Genomic DNA, 21,671 nt, shown 5'->3' with positions numbered 1-21,671 from the left:
ATATTATAATAAATAGCAAAAATATTAATATACACCATAAAAAATATTTGTATGTATGGTTTCATAAATATACCAACATAATACAACCATAAACTAGACAGAAATGGATTAAAAATTTAAAACAATTTAATTTCTGATAGTTATAGCATTTTATTTAGTTAGTACGATTCTTAGTTAATACGACTCATTTACTTAAATGAATTTATCGAATATTTTTCATGTTCTAATTTCAAATCAAGTTAATTTAGAAACAAGAACTTTTCTAAATTGAGCCGAATCATTGTGTTGTAATTACAAAATGTATGGTTTCTTTCAACAAGAGTATAAATATAGCTCAAGGACCAGGTAGTGATTGGGGAATTGATGTGATTCTGAAATTTAATAAGTACCTTGATTTATTCGTGTATTTTTTAACTATTTTAATTTAGAAGCTTTTGTTCTATTTACTTTTAAAAGTAGTAGGTTCTGGTTTCATTTAGAAAATGAAGTTGTTTAAATTTTCTTCGTCCGCACGTGCTGCAGGAGACTGGAGGTTGGTGATCATCGTGGAGGTGATCAACTTTGTCCATCGCCGTTCTGAACTAAACCTCACTCTAACGTTCTTTAGTCATGACGTGGGCCCTGGCCGGTCTTTATCGGCTCTGGATTTTACCTTGAATTATTATTTGCAAAAGAACATATTTCTTGATTATTGAAATCACTGCAAGTCAGTATTTGATGGTTCCTTTAAGGAGTGATAGGTTATATAGCATCACGCTACGGTTATAAAAACGGAGCGCATTGCCGCTCAAAATGCTGCAGAAACTAAAAATATGACGCAGGCGAAGTCTCGCGGAACAAGTACCTAGGTTATATCTGTATATATCTATAAATTAATCTATTTGTACTTTAATGTTGCACATCGGTGAAAACTGTACGCAACGGTGACTTTATGAGTCTAATAATAGAGAGTACATCTCCGGCGTTTCCTACTAATCTTCTGACTTGTTGTCATATGGTTCAGCGATCAAACGACATCTGACTTCCTTTATGCGTTCAAAGAATTCAATCGTCACTTCTAAATATAAGAAAGATATCCTGTTTTACAATAAGAAATAATAATAAGTTAACAATATACTGCAGTTATTCAAATAAAAATAATTTTAGAGACATTCTAATAGAAGTTTTTAGATTCTACCATAATGGTGGAATCGAATCTTATGATCTGTGAAAATATAAAAAAAAGTGGACAATTGCCTGTTGCTTTATTAAACAAATACTAAAGAAATTACTAAATTATATATAATAATCTAAATATCTTGATGCAATGTACGTTGATTAATGTAGACTTAAAAAAGTAACAATGGAATACTTTTGTACATATGTCATTGATTACCCAAAATGCGGTTGATATCGTGATCATACGGATAATATTCTCCATACATACAAAGTCACATTATTCGCATTTATTTCTATATTCACTTATTCATAAAAATACCAATATAAATATATTCAATATTAGTTTAGCTTTAGCTACTTATACTAGAGACTGTAACAGGACCAAAGAAATATTGACTATAGGTCCATCATATGGTTATAAATACAAACTATATATTCTGATAGCATAAATATATAAAATTGGTTTATGAAGGTCTATGTAGGTACCTACATAAATTTTTTATGAACATTTATGTACATAAAATTGATTGTGTCTCTGATAATTTTGCACGTTATTGACGTTATGGTCTTTATGAGCCGCTGACTGTACTATAAAAATTTTCCACAACCAAATAAAATATGACACAACTTTGTATCGGAAACTTCATAGATTTCTGAACAATTTAACCTTGTTCCCAAAAGAATATCCATGGCTAATCCTACGCAAACGTACCTAACGCTGGATATAAGCGTGTAGTACGAAGACAAACAATGGTCACGTAAGGCGATAACATCATTGATGACTAGGGTAATGACTGGTGAGATAAGGCGCTGGCCCTTCGTAATATATGTAGGTACTTGACCGGAATGTTACCACCTAAAATATGCTCATAATTTGCGTGTTTTGTTCGACGAAATAGTAAAGTTGGCTACACCTGAAATATTTTAAGCAACATTTAGTACAAAACACTAATCTCTACATAGTATAAAATGAAGTCGTTTCCGCTGTTTGTTCACTTACATCTTTTAAATTATTCAACGGATTTTAATGAAGTTTTTAGCAGTAGATAGAGTGGTTCAAGAGGAAAGTTTATATGTATAATACATGTTCATCCATGTGTAGCTAGAAATATGTATATATTTTAAAGATGTAGTTGGAATAGCTGCCAAGCGGAGGACCATCCGGCCTGGAATAGCTACCACTACAACATGTGACATGTGTGATATCATTTATGCATTGCCATTCTAGAGGACTGCGCTGTCAAGCCCCTTATTCTGAAATTTAACTAATTTGGACCCTACAACTGAAGCACAGCTTACAAAGCAAGCTGCTTGGCGGATAAAAAATATGAGAGTGAAGTACATACGCAGACGACGTTATCGTAGATAGGTTAGTCAGAGGTAATATCAACTGTCAACATCGTAGCAAGAACAACACTTACTGGCTATTCATTTTTGTACCGTCACACTATATTTTTTCTGATAGTAGATTTAGATATAACTATTTCATCCTATGACTAGGAATTAAAGTGTAACTGCCATTTCATTGGTTTCATCTCCATTCTTCAAATTCGTGAACGAGTGCTGTAGGTACTGGTCTGCTCTAATTACTACAGCTAGTTTACTTTGTTACTCAAGTAATTATTATATTTTGAAGTAGTAGTTGATGGTATTTTATATTTTTTTTCTTAAGAAATCGTGCTATTTGGTTGCTGTATTTCATACAAATCTTGACATAAAGATGAGTTTTACAACATTTGATTAAAAGAGTAGTTATAAAGAGTTTACTGACAATTTCATAGAAAAAGGAACTATTAAAAAGTGCTTAAAATGAAGTTTATTTAATACAAATAATGAAAAAAATAATTGAATTATTTCTGTTCTATTCTTCAGTGGTTATTTAGTAAAAGTCTATTATGGCACACCGTAATAGCAATAGTGAATGGTTTACTATCCGGTGTTCCTACTCGGCACTGATTCGTGTACAACCGTTTATGTGGTTTGCGCAACATGTTGCTCCAGTTTCCCGGATATTTATGTGTTTGTTGAGTTAACGCGAACGGTTGATGGCGCTATCAATCCATGGTACATACTGTTACTCAATTATGAATGCTGACCCGAAATATGTCCATAAAAAGTAGCCTTACAATTAAACCGTTGTTTAAGTATAATGAACAACATTGTAATTAGTTCTTCCTTACAGTAAAGTAACTTAGATACCACGAACAGATGCGCATTATATTTGTAGCTGTAGAGAATATATGGTGTAGAATGTCTACTAAAATAGTTTGCTATCAGCTCTCCTAGCACCCACTAAGATGCAGTTCAGACCTACTTTCGACTTAGTCTGTATTTGTATCAGTTATCTAGTACCCATAACACAAGCTTTGGCTAGCTGTACTTGGGTCTAGATAGCGTTATGTGAATATGAGATTATAGTGTTATATGAGATTCTATTCTTATATGAGATTATTATAGTTTCTTATAGCAACAAACACATTTTTACTATGAAATGGACATCACTGTAATGCAATTATACTATAAATTGTTCTAATCTCAGGGGTAAGAACAAACATCCTATTAATTTCAAATGCCGTAAACCCTACTAAAAAAAAAATCACAGTCATGAAGTATTTCCCACGATTGTAAAGAGAGCACTGCTGTGCACAATAATAGCAAAATCGGGATGCGTGCGCGCAGGTGCGTTCGTACAATAAATGTAATCCGCGATTAGAGCACATGCACGCATAACTGTCTCTCATTGTGGATCTCGCGTTTCGTATATTTACTAACGGAATGTCGTTTGTTAAGTGATATATTCTGAAAAGGCGTATTTTTTATATTTTACTTGTATCAGGTTACTATTAAATCGAGCAGAAATGGAAAGATTCCATCAAGAAGTTAAAATACAAACAAAAATGTTCTAACAATGTTCTATATTATTTAATTTCAGTGCATTTGTTGTTTCTTATTGTCGTCTATGTTTGTAGGTAGTTGTTTTGTTTATTCATGATAATTCGACATAAAGAAATCTTACTACAACGCTACCATAACCAATTTTCATAATAGGTTCTTAATATATGTATATTGTATATATTTATTTATAAATGTTATATATATATTTTTTTTTATTTTTTTTTATATTCTTTATTGCACTTATAACAACATATTTATAAATAAAAATGTGAGCAAGGGTGGGCTTATCTCTGAAAGATATCTCTTCCAGCCAACCTAATGCTGTGACACTGGACATTTTAGCGGATAATGGTAGTGTAAGAGTTCTAAATACACAACTATTATGTATCATAGTTTAAAAAGTTATTATTAAATTAGTAAAACTTATTAGATTGTATTCTATATATTTAGAAAGTTGCTTAAAATAACGTTGATTTCAAGAGACGTAAGATTATAATCCTTTATAGATTTCATTGTTAACAGCTTATATCCGGTAATTATTCTCAAAACCCATCGATTGTGTGCGGTAACTCTTCATGTCATGTAACATCACACAGCTGTTGTAATTTCACGCATTTATTTTTTTTAGCACAATCGAATACGGGTCAGTCTACTGATCTGTGATTGTACCCTTGCCTGGCAACACTAAACTATGTTTTTTTTTATCTAACGGTACGTAGTATGGTCGGGTTGACTCAGGTAGACGGGCACCCGGCCACTGGTGCCTCCCGGCGGTATCATTTCGTTGGTCCGTCGGGACTTTCTAGAAAATGTTAAACGAGAAAGTCGTATGGGTTTTTGAACCACATATGCGTCAGCTTATGAATAACTGTAACAGTACTATTAGACAAATCATATAACTGTATAATTTTTTTAAATATATATGAATCCTTACACATTAAACACAAAATTAATTTACAGAATTTTGTTTCATCGTAAACGAGTAAGCGGTCTGTAATTCTGCAATGCACAATACTGAATCTGTGGAAGTTACTGAAAAGCTGAAGTCATTATTAATTTAGTACCTAATTTATATTTAGCGTTGCATAGATACATAATCTATGCTATCAAACTTTTTACAGACTATTATAAAATATTTGTCCATATATATAAATATTCTTGGAGAATTAACGCAGCGCCATCTAGTCCCATGGTAATCGGAGCTTGTGTTATGGGTACTAGAAAACTGATATAAATATTTGGATAGATATTTTGTTTTTTTTTGTAAATACATACATAATATACATAGAAAACACCTACACCGTTAAAAACAATCATACACATGAATACTAATGTTTGCACCGTGCGAGGAATCGAACCCGCGACCACCTTCGACGCGGAAGTAAAGCGGTGTACTTAACTGCTAGATTAAGAAAAATAATAAACAGTTCTTTGCCTTTAAAAAAAGATCTTTTCGTTTCAGTCAAAGTATCATTGCACTCGTGTATATCCGAAGTCTCACAGGACAATCGAATATATCTTGCGCCGCCTGTAAATAACAATAATGAGTTCACTGCCATTTAAATTCAACGCGTGAGGGCAAATGAAGATGTAATTTGGTATCTAACCTAGATACCAAATTAATCTAATTTGATGCGTATCTTACCACCTATTGTAATTTGGTATCTAACCCGGATACTAAATTAATTTTATATGTATCTTACCACCACTTATATTATTTTTATAAATGCCCCTGGCCAATCAGATAAAATCTTGTAGTAACAGATGAGAGAGAGAGATGACAAAACCAACCGTTTTACTGTAATGCAGTTTACAAAGAATATTTTTCTAAATATCCCAATAACATTGCTAATAAGTAACAATACAGAAGAGTACAATTACTAAAAAAACTGATAATATATATAATTATTTATTTATTATTTTTATTCTTTTATCAAGTCCACATACCACATAGTTCAGTATCTTCGGAACTTTGCCTAAAGGGACCCCTTTTAATAATATGTTTTAGTTATCGTATTATATTTTTTAAGCTTTTTAATTTTAGGTTGTAGTTGTACAATTAAGTTATGTAAATGATATAATTAGTTAATAATTAAGTTCATCAATACGATATATGAACACATTCGATGACGAAAATTACTTGTGATTTATCAATACATTAGCAATATACAATAATGGCAATATTTGTGAGTCAAAATTGTCAAATAAAACCTCAAGGTTTCTTTTGAATAAGTGCTTGAACGAACTCAAATCACAAGTGGAGTGAATAGTTATATTCCTGTTTTTTTAAATGCCAACATGTCATGTGATTATAAGTGTTTTGAAAATGAACAGATTACAATAGTGTTCGTTTTTTAAATTGTCGTAATGGTATAGTGGTTTAACATATTGCTTTACCTTACAATGGTATATTTGTATATAGTGTGTTTGTATCTGTTTGTTACCTTTGTATATTATAATAGAAAAAAATTTATTAAGGTACTTCTGTCATTTGTTTAGTACCTATAGTGCAAGCTAAGCAGTTATATGGATATTCAATGCTTCCATGTCGATAAAAATATTTATATGCAAACTCTAGTTGCTAATTAAAATCAAAAAGGTTGTGTTTTTTGTCAGTTCTTCTCATCTGAAGTAGCTTGTCGAACTGGTCGGTAGGGATAGTGATAAAAAGTATGATGGTACAAGAGGCCGAAAGGTCTATTACGTGAATAAATGATTATGAGTTTGAAAAAAAAAAATATAATATACGAAATACATATTTAATACTGGCCACTTTTAAACTAAATTACTCAACTTTAACTACTTTATATTCAAATTATATCAGTTGTTACAGTGCGTTAACTTCAAAATAACTAGTTGCAATACCGTAATGTAACTTGTGTTAGTACCTGTATGGATGACGCGTGGCGCAAACAATACAATACCTTGGCATAATAAAAGCCCGTTCTTTGCCACCTAATGGCTCAGTGATTACAGGACAAACAAAATAACGTTACACAGAGGATTTGAATAAAACTAGAGAATGTCTCTCCCTCGACATTGTCTACCGACGGTGAAAGTAAATATCAACAGGCGCCCAGTTTATGACTGTGAAAACAATTGGGAAGGTTCCTCTAATAAAATGCAATTACTTCAATAGATACTTGAGTACTAAAGGGTTGGCTTTTTAGGGTTTTTTATAGCGTCTCCAACAACTTGGTGGCCTCGATGGTAAAGCGGTTTAACACACTTTACTTCGATGGTCGCGGGTTCGATTCCTCTCACGTTGCAAACTTTCGTATTATGACTATAAGCTATAGTTAGCTAGCTAAGCTTGTATCGGTTTGAGTGTTTTCTATATAAATTATGTATGTATCAAAAAAATAACTAAATTTAATATTAGTTGTCTAGCACCCATAACAGAAGCTCTGCTTACTGTGAGACTAGATCGTGCTGTGTTAATTGTTCAGGGTTTATTATTATTAATTATTTCTATAGAAAATCTAAGTATTTATAAGATTTAATATTGTACCTTCTCGTAAATACTCGGTTTTCCAATCTCTTATTACACAGATACGACAAAATAGTGCCTTTAAATATACATGTATATATACCACAAACGTAAGGACTGTCTTCTATTGAGGTAGGCAGAAACAATAGTACGACAATTACAGTAAATGCTTTCCTAAAACTAGTTTAATGATTTTACGATATAACGCAGGGTACACTACACCCCGTATTTGAGTCACAATTTTTTTAGTTTGTTGATTGGATAAAAAGGAAAGTTTAGTTATACAAAATGTACCTTTTGTCTATTATATATTGGTAATGTTTAGTATATATATAAATTGTTTACTTTGTAATACAATTGGTGCTGATTTTATACATCCAAGAATACAGTATTCTATTGAATATAAATTATTACTGCAAAAACATATTAGTAATCTTTTGCTTAAGAAAACATTGGATCGAAAATAATGCATGTAGCATTTCATATTCAGTTAACACAGTTTTAACTGCGAGTCTATGAATTTGATTTGTATATATGAATTATAGATTAAAAATTCATTTATTCCCACAAAACGTTTTTATTTACGTATGCATATCGGAACGCTGTGTAAACACATTGCACTGTCCTATTTTCACTACTGAAATCACAGATATAAGAGTCATGACATCTTAGTTCTCTGGAATAGTATAAACCACAATTATAATCTTTTTATTTCGACTACCCTAATGCTGTCGGCTGCAACTGGCCTTTACAGCTTCACCAGACGTCAAGGGGCGAGTGAAGATGACACTTCAAACCCACGGAAGGACTTATGGAGCGGCTTAAGGCTCTGACCTGATGGATACGATTTTAGTCTGAAGGCACCGCTAGGGGTTCGAACCTCGGCTTAGGCCGTCGTAGTCGCCGTCAATCCCCGTTTTAATTGTATTCGGAGGTGACCAGCAAATGGTATCGTGAGTGTCACGTAGTAAAGTGATACCTATAATGCAGTTCATTTAGGTATATAGCCTACTGTAACCACTTTGCATTAGGTTTGTCAACTTATTTTGCCATTCTTAGTACATTAAAAAAAACTGAAAATATGTATGACTAGCTGTTACACGAGTCCACGTGGTATACACGTGTTTTTTTTTAATAAAATAAAAGCTGCTTAAGTTACTTACAACATTTAGTGAAAAACTGTTAATTTAAAATTACAAATATTTATATATTTATATAAATAAACATGCTGGCTGGAATTCTATATAAAGGCAGTTATATCAAAACAATTGAAATCTGATATTTAATTTATAATTGTTAACAAATACGTGTGATGTAAAATTCGATACGATTGTATAGTAAGCACGCGCACAGAAGCGAACCGGTTACCTCCAGCCTCATTCCTACAGCTCGACGACCCATTTGCTACTACGGAGTGACAGCGACACATGATCACTAGTTTGATGGGATGTAGGGATGGGATAATATTGTGTGTAAAAATACGATTATTAATTAATTGATTATTTCATCTACAACAAAATTTTGTACAACTTGGCAAGTGGGTGCTCTTGTTTTGTTTTAATGTCACCACTAGTTCTTCTAGATCACTTGTGTAAAAACATTAGACTGTTATATAATCGATTCTTTGAAATTTTAAAATAGATCAGTAAAATACAGAGAAAGATTAAAGAAAATAATCTTCCATTAATAGCCTTAATTTGCGATTCGATTATAATAATCGATTTTTCCGTAATCGATTATTTTTTTCACATCCCTATTGGGATGCGCGTGCGCCGCCCGCAGTGTACACGCGGCTTTTGATCCCTCTGTTTAGATTAGATACAGGACTGACTTATGGTCCTCATTTCAATTTTATATTCCAACCAAATAGATTTAAATTGTAAATCATTGACAGGACGAGCCCTGATTTGCCTTATATAATAAATGTCTAATGTAGATATAGCCTGATTTATTTTCAGATGATTAATATTGCAATCTTATTTCAATGGAAATTTTAAGTATACTTAATACATTTTGATGAATATTTGTATGTACTTATATTACATATTAAGATCCAAAACTGTACCACGTAGCAGCAAATAAAACAATATTATTATAAATCAATTTGAATAAAAAGTTCATATTTAAATCGTCTTACAGTCTGTATGTCAATATTTTATGGGTCAGTCAATATTTTGTGTTTAAAATCTATACATTCATAAGATTACGATATTTCAGAAAACATTTTTAAATTGTCGTCTTTATCATTACATAGTATATATAAATAAAGTTGCTGTCACTGTCTGTCCGTCCCTATGTATACTTAAATCTTTAAAACTACGCAACGGATTTTTAAGCGGTTTTTTTTAAATAGATAGACTGATTCAAGAGGATGGTTTATATGTTTAATACATTTACACCCGTGCGAAGAAGCTAGTTATTTATATATCTGTAGTTTGTATTTCAAGTTGGTTATTTCAATTGTAGTCGTTTATTAAACCTGCGCATGGTTCAAGTTATATTGTATGGTTGTTAAGTCTAATTGTTTGACAGGAAGAGAATTCTATTCAATAATATGTATCATATCGCATTTTATATTATAGCGCATTGATTGGATTGTTATTTACGTTTCGCGTGAATTCATTTTGCAATTAGATCAATGCAAGGCTATTCGGCCAGTTCGCCAGCCAATTATAATTTAATATAAGTACTTAGAATGCACTAGTTTAACTATTTAAAGATATAAATATTCATTTGGAAATATCTTTTTTAGATTTATTAGAATTGCCTACAAGTTGACAGCCCATATAGTAAGCGGTAACTAAGTCTATATACATGAACAGCACTACAGACATCACGTTCATTCCATTCACGCCATTCCAGTGGACTAAAATATCATGCCGTTTTTCCTGTAATTTCACTACCAGCCTTGCAACCGAAACTTATTATAGAGCAAGATTCTCGGCGGCTGAAATAGGTGTGATTAAGGACGAAAACACTTTATCATTGCAGTTGCCAAACTTAGTGTTTATTATTGTTATTGTATCATCAGTACATCCATATATACAATATAACAGGAATGTATGTCTGTTTTTCTATATGTTTTAGAACTGAATGATTAAAAAGGATCCTTTTTCTAATTATCGCATGATTAATTATTTATATAAAAAAAAACGGATTGCTCATAATATTTAACATGAATATGAATATACATTGAATAAAGATTATTTTTATTTCTATTTAACACGAATATACATTGTATTACGAGAAGTGCTCCTGATTTAAAAAAGAGCAGAGAAAGACGCAGGCGTCACATAGTTTAATCATAATAATGTAAAGACAGCACTTCTGTGCCATTATGTAAATAATAAAGAAAAAAGTCGATAACGGAATCTATTAATTGTAATGGACCTGAAACCACAGATCGCCTGATGTTCAGCCATTACGATTATTACAAACAGCGGGTCATGATCATTTCCAGCATCACAATCGAATATGATTATTGATAATTGATTTTAGCATAGTAATCATTGAATAAAACTATGTAGGTCGATTATGTACTTCCTGTGCGGTTCAACACTTGCTACGTATTTCACTCTTCAATATAATGTTATCTTTACTATAATTCACAATGTTTATCAGTCGTCTATATAAAATTACAGTATATTAGTTTTTGTTATGGACGATAATGGAATACCGCCTGCGCTAACGATTTATGCTGGCGAGGTACCAGTGCAGGATAAAAAGAAGAACATAAAGTTAGGCGAGTTAGCCTATCTTGGCTAGTGGCCTTTTGCCATCATGGTTTCCAGAGGCAACCGCGTAGAGGTCAACCTGATATGGTGCATTGCTAGTGTAGTAGCTTGTGAGGCTATTAGTCTAATATATTTTAGAAGATTGTAGAGAGATGTCCGGTATTCCTCTCGCTCCTATTTTCATGGCATATGAATAAGGGTACTATAATTTTACTAACGTATTTTAAAATGAATTCTCACCGCCCAGTAATTCTCTTTAAATGGTCACAAAGAATTGGTATTTTCGAAATATAAAAATGAAAAAACCTTCCGTCTGCTACCATTACTATTAGGCAGACAGACATACATATAAATCACAGTAAAAACCTTCAATAGGAAATAATTAAGATGATTTTATGTACAACATCTTTAATACAGCCAAATCGATAAGTTAGGTATTCTAAGTTATAGTATTAATTAGGCAAACGCTAATAAAATATTCAAATGCGCTATTAATATGTCATATTTTATTTCTTTTAGTAATATGTGCTACATTGTGAGTATATTATATATAATTGCATTTATGGCATCACCTGGTAATTAAATGATGCATCATCTAAATGATCACATCATGACTGTTTTATTATATTTAGCACACAGGTTCATACATAATATAATAATAATAATAACCCAGGACAATTTACACAGCGGCATCTAGTCCCAAGCTAAACTATGGGTAATAGGCAACAAATACTTATATAGATTCATACATAATATACTTGGAACACACTCAGACCGACACAAACAGTCATAATGTTTGCACCGTGTGAGGAATCGAATCCACGACCATCGTACGTAAAGCGGTGTGCTAAAACTCTAGACCACCAAGGCCGTAAAAACAAACTTAATACCTATAAATATTTTCGAATAGTAATAGGGTAATAGTAGTAGTAGGTTCAATAGAAGACTAGTACAAACAGATATTTCTTTGAATAGCATGTCTTTCTCGTTCTGTACAGTCATTCGTCATTTTGCATAGGCTGATTACATATGTTATATTATTCAAACGTAGAATTAACTCTTGCATAACCATTTCATGTGGTACTGATAGAAAAATAATGTATTTGAAATTAAGGTTACATCTTATTCGCGATATTTCGTGCAAGTCTTGCGTGTGTTTTCACACATTTACTGTAATCATTTGTAATATACTTATGACATAACTTATTGTTATGTTATGATTACTTTACAGTCGTTATTTGGTAACCACGTTATAATAAAGTCTTTTACAAACACATTTCAAATATTAAAGTGTTGTGTGTAAAACACATTCTCTTAAATTAAAAACAGATATTTGAAAGAAAAGGACAGTTTACTAGATACATTTAATTTTCACTTTTTTATGTATTAGCTATGGCCGCGGTTTCGCGCGCGTGAACTATATAGCTTATGTTTTATTGTTATGTATAAGGTATATTATTATAAAGTTTTATTAGAATCCATTCAGTAGTTTTTGCGTTTTTGAAAGAGTAACAGACATCCATCCATCATCCACAGTCACAAACTTACGCGTTTATAATATTGATGAATATGAAAGAGATGAATATAAAGAAAGAAATTTAATATTATTTTTTTCTGAATCATATTACCTAACTCTGCCTTATATATTTACATAATAATAAAGCTAATGTAAATCTATATTAACAACATCTTGTATCTTAAATATGAAAGTAATCAGAAATATTTGTTCAAATCGAATTGAATTAAATTTCTTATGCAGATGTGGATTTAAATAATCGAAATAATACATAGATAACTATAATAACATAAAATCTCAAGTTCAACAGGAAGTAATTGTGCCCCCATAGGTTTTTATCATTCATTAGTGCACAAGTGCGTAAATGACTATAGTTGTGCATTTGCATATGCTATCATATCTACCGTATACTATTACAGGCATTAATGTACACCTCTTCCTTTAAGTTACAATATGACATTGAAGTTTATTCTAGAAAAGTACATATTATAATAGTGGCGTCACACATACATATTATTAAAAATATAAAATAATATTCTGTTCTGTTTTATCTTATAAAATACATGATGGGACGTAACATTTCATATTTTAAATAAATAAATATGTATTTTAGAATATGAAATGTTGTATTACTACAATTATTGTAATTATAATATGTTCTGTGATTACGACTTGGAAATTTAATAATTATGACCCAAGATAATTTCCATAGAGCCATCTAGCCCCAAACTAAGAACAGCTTGTACTATGGGTACAACTAGTAGAACGTTTTATTATATAATCACATACGAGTGTATCACACTCAAAAATAGTTTGTATCGCGAGTTGAGAGTAAGGCGGTTTGCGAGTTAGGTGGTTTGCTAAACCGCTACCATCGAGTCCGTCAGATTGTACAGAAATTCTTCACAATTTATCAGCAGTGAATATTTCCTTGTTGTTAGTTTATCATTAACCATGGTATTTTCAATATAATGCGTACATATGTCATATTGTTCTCGGTTTTTCTGCGGACCGAATTTCTTTTCATGTCCAAAAACATACGACGCTAGCTTTACTTGTGAATTAGTTACGGATATTAAATCTTATTTGGTAATTGCTTAAATCTTTTCTTTTGAGTGTCACAGTTTTTCTTAATTATATAATAAATTTGCTGCTTATTACTGAACAGCCATTTATTATGTACCTGTTTTATCTATGTACTAAACAAGTGTAGAAAACATCTAACTTATTTAGGCTGAATCGAATTAATTGTTTTATATTTTTTTTAATATACCTATTGTAATGTATGAAAATATAATTATATTGAAAAGAATTTTAAAGTCAAGATAAAGTTCAAATTGTTGAGTACTTGCAACTTCAAGTTTTCTAATTAAAAACCCTGTGGTTAATCATCGTATTCCAATGAGGCTGCTTAATTAAATATCGCAATTAACATCGAAAATACTCAAAAGTAACTCCTGTAGTGTAACAAAATATAGCGTAATAAAAAATATACACGAACAAATAGAATTGGTCAAATTAAAAGTTTTATGTTTGCTAATGCCACTTTATTAAGTGGGCGTTCCCCAGGGGTCTAATTTAGGTATTATATTAATTTATTTTCACAATTAGAAATCAAAGAGGAATATTCATACATCATTTACAAATGAGTGTGTTGTAGTAGCAAAATATAATACAAACATATATACAATAAGGCGGCTTTATGGCTGAAAGCAATTTTGAAGACGATCTTAAAGTAACTTATCTAATAATCGTACAAAAAAGAGGAAAATGCTGTTGTTGAGAAACCTCACGCCGTTATTCCATAATAAGAATATAAGTTATGTGTAATTCCACTTTTAGATATGTGGCTTCTTGTCCAGTAGTAGCTACTTTCTAATAAATCTCCATTATCTTGTGGTCATAGTGTCTGGCGCCGATACATTGAACCTTAAATTGACTCATCCTGAAAGCAACCCATTTGAATGCACTATTCGTTTCTAATATATTTTCATGGTGTGCTACGGTATTTGGACATAGATTAAAAGGAATACAGATTGGGATTTTTAACTCTGTTATTTGCATACAATATTAAATTTAAAATGACTTCATACAATCGATGACACATGGATGTCTAGTTTTTCTAATATTTTTTAATGGGAATTAAATAATTCATGTCATCACAAAATTATTTGCGGTGAGCTTAGAACACTTGGTTGGTAATGTAATATTGACTGGGTTCGATTCCTGGTACGGTACTGACATTTGTATTCATGAATATGATTGTTTGTATAGGTTTTGTACATTGAGTTTGTATTTACAAAAAACAAAAAAAAATATCTATGTATATATAACAGTTGTCTAGTACTTATAACACAAACTCTGCTTAGCTTGTGATTAGATGGTGCTGTGTGAGTTGTCCTAAGATATTATTAGATGATTATGATAATGATGGGTACCATTTGGTGCTCTTTATCTTATTTATTACATGTACACATGTACTTTCAACCGGATGAGTTCTTAAAACTAATAAATGTAACAGTACAAGTCACTTTATACGGACCTTTGTTATAAATTATGTAGAAATAAATGAGTTACACATAAGACATTGTTACTCTGCGTCTGAGTCATACGACCAAGTTAGGGAGTATTATAACTGACCACATACGAATGGTTCTCATTAAAACTGTTGTTTCAAATAATTGTGCTTTGTTTTTATTGCAATAATATTTTGAAGGAAAACAAACTGTTTACTAGAACAAAATTGTAGAATTTAAAGAATATTAGTAATTAGTGGCTATTAAGGGGGTTTAGACAATTTTGGTTTTATGTAAACTGGAGTTAAAAACAACCAAATATGGCATTACTTCTTAACATAGATTAAGTCTATTATGTATTTATATTAGTGTTTTTAAATAACCAGCCTTAAGAGACATAAGTCCAGCTACTCGGGGGTTCGCCCAGAGGTTCGCCCCCCCCTAGGGGGTTGATGACCAGTGTCAGCCAGTCAGAAAAATAAGCTGACGGCCCACACTGTTTTTTCTGTCTTCCGTCTTGTCAACCGTCGTCTATATACAAGAATAGTACATCGACATCCCGTCATAATGTGACGAGCATTGTAGCCCTATGTTAGTATTCCAAAGGATTGAGATGTTATACTATACATAACATAATCATAATGACGTCTAGGGGTCTGGCGATTTATCACACTGGCTTACTTCCAATGGTCGCGGGTTCTATTCCTTGCACAGTACATTTTTATACATAAGTATGATTTTTGTATTGGTCTGAGTGTTTCCTATGTAAATTATGTATGTATATAAAAAAATGTATTTCAATATATCTATCAGTTGTCTAGTACCCATAACAAGATCTGCTTAGCTTGGGACTAGATGGCGCTATGTGGATTGTTCAGGGTTATTCAGAATATCTTTATTCATATAGGTCTATTACTTACTCTTATGATATGTCAAATCTACGTCAAATCTACCACTACTATTATTATATTATTATTATTATTATAAACACTGTACAATATATATGTACAGTCTACCTCGCTCAAAATAAATAAGTCAATTTATTATTATTACACTGAAAAGTGTAAAACTCAAGCTAGTATCAAGGTAGAGTTTTATAATAATGAAACAAACCAGGTCAAGTGATCTGCAACCCTCTGAGGTTTTATTTATCGGAGGGTGAGGTAACAGGGGGATGGGGAGCTCAACAAGGCTATAACTGTACCTATATATAACAGTTAATAGTCGGTGACACGTGGAGGCTGTTCTATTAATAGAACTTGTTAGAAAGTAGCTTTTACTAAATTAATTTTTCCTAGAATTACAGAGATGACGTTTTTTTTTTAATTTGTAACTTTAATGGTACTTAATCTGGATGGTAAGTGGTAACTAGTCTATATATGAACAACACCAGGGACATCAAATAACCTTACGTAATCTCTGGACTATCCCATACCATTCCGCTAGCAATTCCCAAGGACTAAGCGATATATTAAAGTAATTGAATCATTGATTACCATTATTCTCATTTTATTTTCCGTCATAAAAGAAACATACTGTGCAAACACTATACTGTATAACACTTCTTAACTCTTTGACGTATAAACTAACCATCAAATAATTTTGTATATACCACACGTAGTACTTGGGATAAAGACAAAATCCACTTTTTATCGGGTATATAAATTGTAACACTGGGATTCTGGGTTATATGGATAAAATCGTGGGTATAAACTAGTTTATATATTAGTGAGAATAACAAACAAGTCCTCTTAGAATTTGACAGATTCTTCATATATAGGTCACGATAATGACGCACGTGTGCGTTGCACTACACATCCAGGGTTGCCAGAACTATATAAAATAAATTGCTAAAGAAGGTGACAGACCAGCCGGGAAAGGGAAGTTATTGAGAGTAAAAACAATCACAATAGAATTTACATCCTTTATTATGAGTTAACAATAAGAAGATAATCTAAAATTGTATTTAGTTCCGCCCATACTCTAACATCATTTCGCCTCTTTTACTGCTTCAAACATATACATTCATATCACGAAATAAACTACTGAAATTGGTTTCACCAATTTGCGTTGAATCTGAAATATTAAATCTATTAGGGTACAAATAAATTAAAATAATACCAATAATTTTGTCATTTGGACACCAAAATCAGTGCAAAAATATCGAACGGTTCCGTAAACACTACACTATTACCTGGCAACCCTGTACACACCCCATAAACATCGCACATTAAGGTACCTCTCCTGCATACATATGAATATCAATGTATCCCACTGTTTGTTTACATAATTGCCTAGACTCTTGATTTATATTTCAGACGTTGTGAACAGCATACTAATCTACTGTTACAATGCTGTTTTTTAAATAACAAAGTATTAATAATACAATCCACGCCTTCTAATAAACAATCCTTCTACGATTATGAGCTTACAAATTAAAAGTCAGTCGGATATTGTTAAGAACAATAGATTTTAAATGTGTACAAATATCACAAGGATTATGTTCAAATTAATATTATAGATTAGATTTTTAGTAGTTTTAGTAGTTTTTTTTTGAGTTTTTGTAGGTTAAATTATAATATTAATGAAACATGGACATACTTTAAATTTTATAGATATGCAGATAATAAATAATTATATTTAATGCCACTATTATATATATACATAAACATATAAACAATTCAGCTCGATTATGAAATTTCAAATCAACCATTGATCCACATATCTTAGTTCTCGCTCTATTACCTGTGGTAATTACAATCAATTTGCAGTCTGCTACACATGGTCTTATAGTTACCGCACCGCGTTCATTTTATTAGATCGTTTCAATATGAATAATTACGTTGTTAGAATTTAATTGAGTGATGTCATACGTCTGATTTGTTAGACAGGTAAGATTGTATTCGGTATATATATTAAAATTATCTATATTGTAATTCTGCAACAAATAAAGGGTAAGGCTAATGAGTCAGGTCAATGAGCTCATACTGACATCAACCGATCCACACTGCGCAGATTTCACTTATTTCTCTGCTAATTTTAAACATGCGTGGGGGTTTACTAGTATTGCAATACAACCCTATCGCATAAATGCATAAATATCGCATTTAGATATTGCTTTGTTCACTTTCAGACTTTAGGAGAGACATGGCAATAATATATTTGGAATGTAGAAAATTATTCGCCTCGGCTTCTTAAACGCTATAAATGCAATTGCGTCATATGTATACCCTTTTATGTAACAATAGCAAGCAAATATAAATCGGATGCATTGATCGAAGTTCACAAGCGGTCAATACTACACGCAACTTGCGCCTCTAGGCGTTTAACAGTCAACCTGTAAGCACAGACTGCCAATTGCATTTAATGGTCGCGTGTTGCTTTGTGATATGTCCAGAGGCACTTTCCGTTAAGATTTTCCATTCGAAGGAAACGGAATTGCTGCAAAGTTTATGCAGCCCCGAACGTCGGCGACAAAGAATGCATGCGATGCGGGTGAATCAACGAGCTTACGAGGTCGCATCACCAGCACCCCCGTAGCGGCGGCGCAGGGCGGTCGTAGCTCTACCCAATTCTACGAGTTAGATAGCGCGTCATTTCAGTGTAGTCCGAGCCACGCTGTCGAGTGCACGCGTCATGACGATGCTATCCTCGAGCACTGCGATGTAAATCCAATACATCGTGACGGTGCAGTCGATTTGATATTCTAATTGGATAATCAAATAAGTTGTAAGTCACCAAAAGTGTACAATTGTATTGTAATGAGGCAGTGTGCACGGCAGTCGAGGGCGGACATACGAGAAGTAATCTAACCACGTGAACATCTTCAGTTCCATGGATGAGAGGAACTATGGCATTTGTGTTCAGTGTAAACCAACCTTATTCCCAGTGAAGTGACTTGAACAGTGATGAAGGGATTTTTCAAAGGTTACGGGAGTCAGCAAAATTAATTCTTACGCGGAGTTTGGGACGCGCGCGGCGACGTCCCACGGGACCCGCCGCCGCCAGTTCATCAAAGGTTGGAAGAAAACCATGGGGGTCATCTCCAAGACAGTTGGCGTTGTTTTCAGTCTGTGAGTACAATTTGGGATCTAAATATGATAGAGTTAGATATTTCGAATGAAGAAGAAAAAGTTTTGCTATATGATCTCTACTTAACTTAACGGTTACGTTTATAATGCAATTAAACTATTGTTTTCGAGCATTAATTTATTTTTTAATTCTTGTCGTTTAATCTAGAGTCATTATCTATACAATTTATCAACAAAAGCCAACTAGTCTAGAATAGAGTGGCAATAAAAGCCTTTTATTGGACTACGGCGTCCCTGCTCAGACGGCGCTTGCGCAACTGCTCCTATTCGCACGTTCGTTGATACTTCGGTACTCACGCGCTGTCAGCTGCACAATAACCTAATGATGTCTTGTCTCCATGACTCCATTTCCGGTTCCCTCTAACAACCTAAAGTGTTATGCAAAAATTATGAATCTTAGATATTCATTAGTTGTTGTCGCTCTACCATCATTGTTTACACATGCTTATTGCGTTCTCATATAGTTTGAACGCTTTCGTTTTAAATGTGTTAATGACTATTTTAATGTAAGTGTACCATATCAGATACGCAACAGTGCGATCTTTCGAGGACAAGTGAAACTGAATATAAATGTATTCTATTGTTATATATTTAGATCTGATGCCATCACATTTGTTTCAAGTGTAAAACATTATTATTGTGTATAATTAGGTATCTAGTTCAGCCACTTGTAAAATTGTTGTCATTTCTTTCTTTGCCTAATAATTGGTCATTTTAAATTTTGTATTGCCTTTATATGGTGTGTCGTATTTTACTACTACTATTTTTTATTACTGATAATTTGTTAGTCACTTAGTTTACAATCCTAAATTATTTCTACGTTAATGGTAGTGTAGCTGTGGTTTCCTATAATAAATAAACAATTTTCTGTACTCGACGCTATGAATAACAAACAATGTTTTATTGCAATATGAATTATTTAGGTTGTTATAATTTCACTAGAAATAATATTATTTGTTTTCCTATGTATCTATTCCTCTTAACTAGGTCGTGGTAATGGACGTTTGCATAGTAATATATCATTATTTGTTTATAATAATTTCTAAAATTGTATCTATGTAGTATGTTTGTGCTGTTTCAAGGAAAATAATCAGTGTTTATAATATAGGTATAAACTGTATAATGTGTGGTACTGACTTTTACTGCTATTCAAATTTATGGTCAGTTACAAACTATTTTATGGCAATTTATTGAAAGCTTTCGTTAATCTAATGTCGAAGGTTACATTACCTCAACATTCAAAATGTAATGTCAATACATTTTGAACTTTTCAACCAATTTCATAAAAGTGATTTTATTTTTTGTTTTGTGTACAATTATATACCGTATCACCGTCAAATTTGATCAAATATGGATGATTACTTTTGCAGTCGATAGAGTTGCTTCCATAATGAATCCCATACTATTTTTGTCAAGATGATGACTTTTCAAAATATTTTTGACTGTTACCAATATCGCTTACTTACTTAGACTTTGTCAGTGTGATTATAGTAACCGGTTCCTATACTGATTTCAAGTTACAAATAATAGTGTCTAGTACAGTTCGGGGTTGGCAATTATGACGTCAGAAAACATTAGCCAACGCAAGCCGTGCCACGGGCGGCCCCTACCATCAACTTCTATCTAAAATTAATAGAGTACAACTCCGTAATGTGGAAACGGTCCGGTTATCTTGATTGACCTAAAATGTAGCTTGAATTCAATAAAAGCAAGAATTGTATCAGCTAAAAGTTGTTCCCTTGAGCAGAACTGAGACCTGCCCCGATTATAATGTTCTCTTATTCTTGATCGGGCATGCAAGTTTTCAAAGCGATCCCTTCTTCATCCGCCGGCCCTAAATAATGGGACAAAAGCAAAACAATACTAAATGTATTGCTTGGTCTTCTGCAAGCTTTGTAGTTTTGGTGCGACCTATTTTGATTATTGCAATGTTGTTGTCTTTGAAGATGATTTTGTCAACCGGCTGTCAAAAGTAGGATGTTATTTAGAAGATTTTTTTTATGTCTTTGTTAGATACAATCACATTTTGTTCTCATAACAAATTTTTGTAAAAAATTATAGGTAGCTCTTTTCGTAGAATAAAATACGTAATCTTTGCATTGCTAAATAAAATTGTTTTCTTATCTCTTAAAAATATTTAAATGACTTTTACGATTTTTACTTACTATAAATAGTGTTTAATATCATATATTTCCATCTTTATTTTGTCAGGATTGTTTGGTTTCATTATTGTAAAACTAAAAGTACTATTTATCTATACAACAAATATAA

General features: G+C 32.2%; 1 protein-coding gene across 3 annotated transcripts in view; it reads left to right on the top strand.

The window, feature by feature from the left end:
* LOC131850832 (E3 ubiquitin-protein ligase HECW2) overlaps positions 1-21,671 on the top strand; it is a 73,308-nt gene that overhangs the window by 25,839 nt on the left and 25,798 nt on the right. The window contains exon 1 of one of the 3 annotated variants that reach the window (XM_059201199.1): positions 18,900-19,382. The exons of the other annotated variants lie outside the window; for them this stretch is intronic. Coding sequence (XP_059057182.1) covers positions 19,342-19,382 — 41 coding nt within the window. The 5' untranslated portion in view covers positions 18,900-19,341. Of the gene's footprint in view, positions 1-18,899; positions 19,383-21,671 lie in introns of those variants that run through there. 3 annotated transcript variants of the gene reach the window in all.

Source organism: Achroia grisella, unplaced genomic scaffold (assembly GCF_030625045.1).
Source record: "Achroia grisella isolate CSIRO2021 unplaced genomic scaffold, CSIRO_AGI_Agris_v1 utg779, whole genome shotgun sequence".
NCBI classification, from domain to species: Eukaryota; Metazoa; Arthropoda; class Insecta; order Lepidoptera; family Pyralidae; genus Achroia; species Achroia grisella.
The sequence above is the reverse complement of the archived record's forward strand: the minus strand, read 5'-3'. Positions and strand labels throughout refer to the sequence as shown.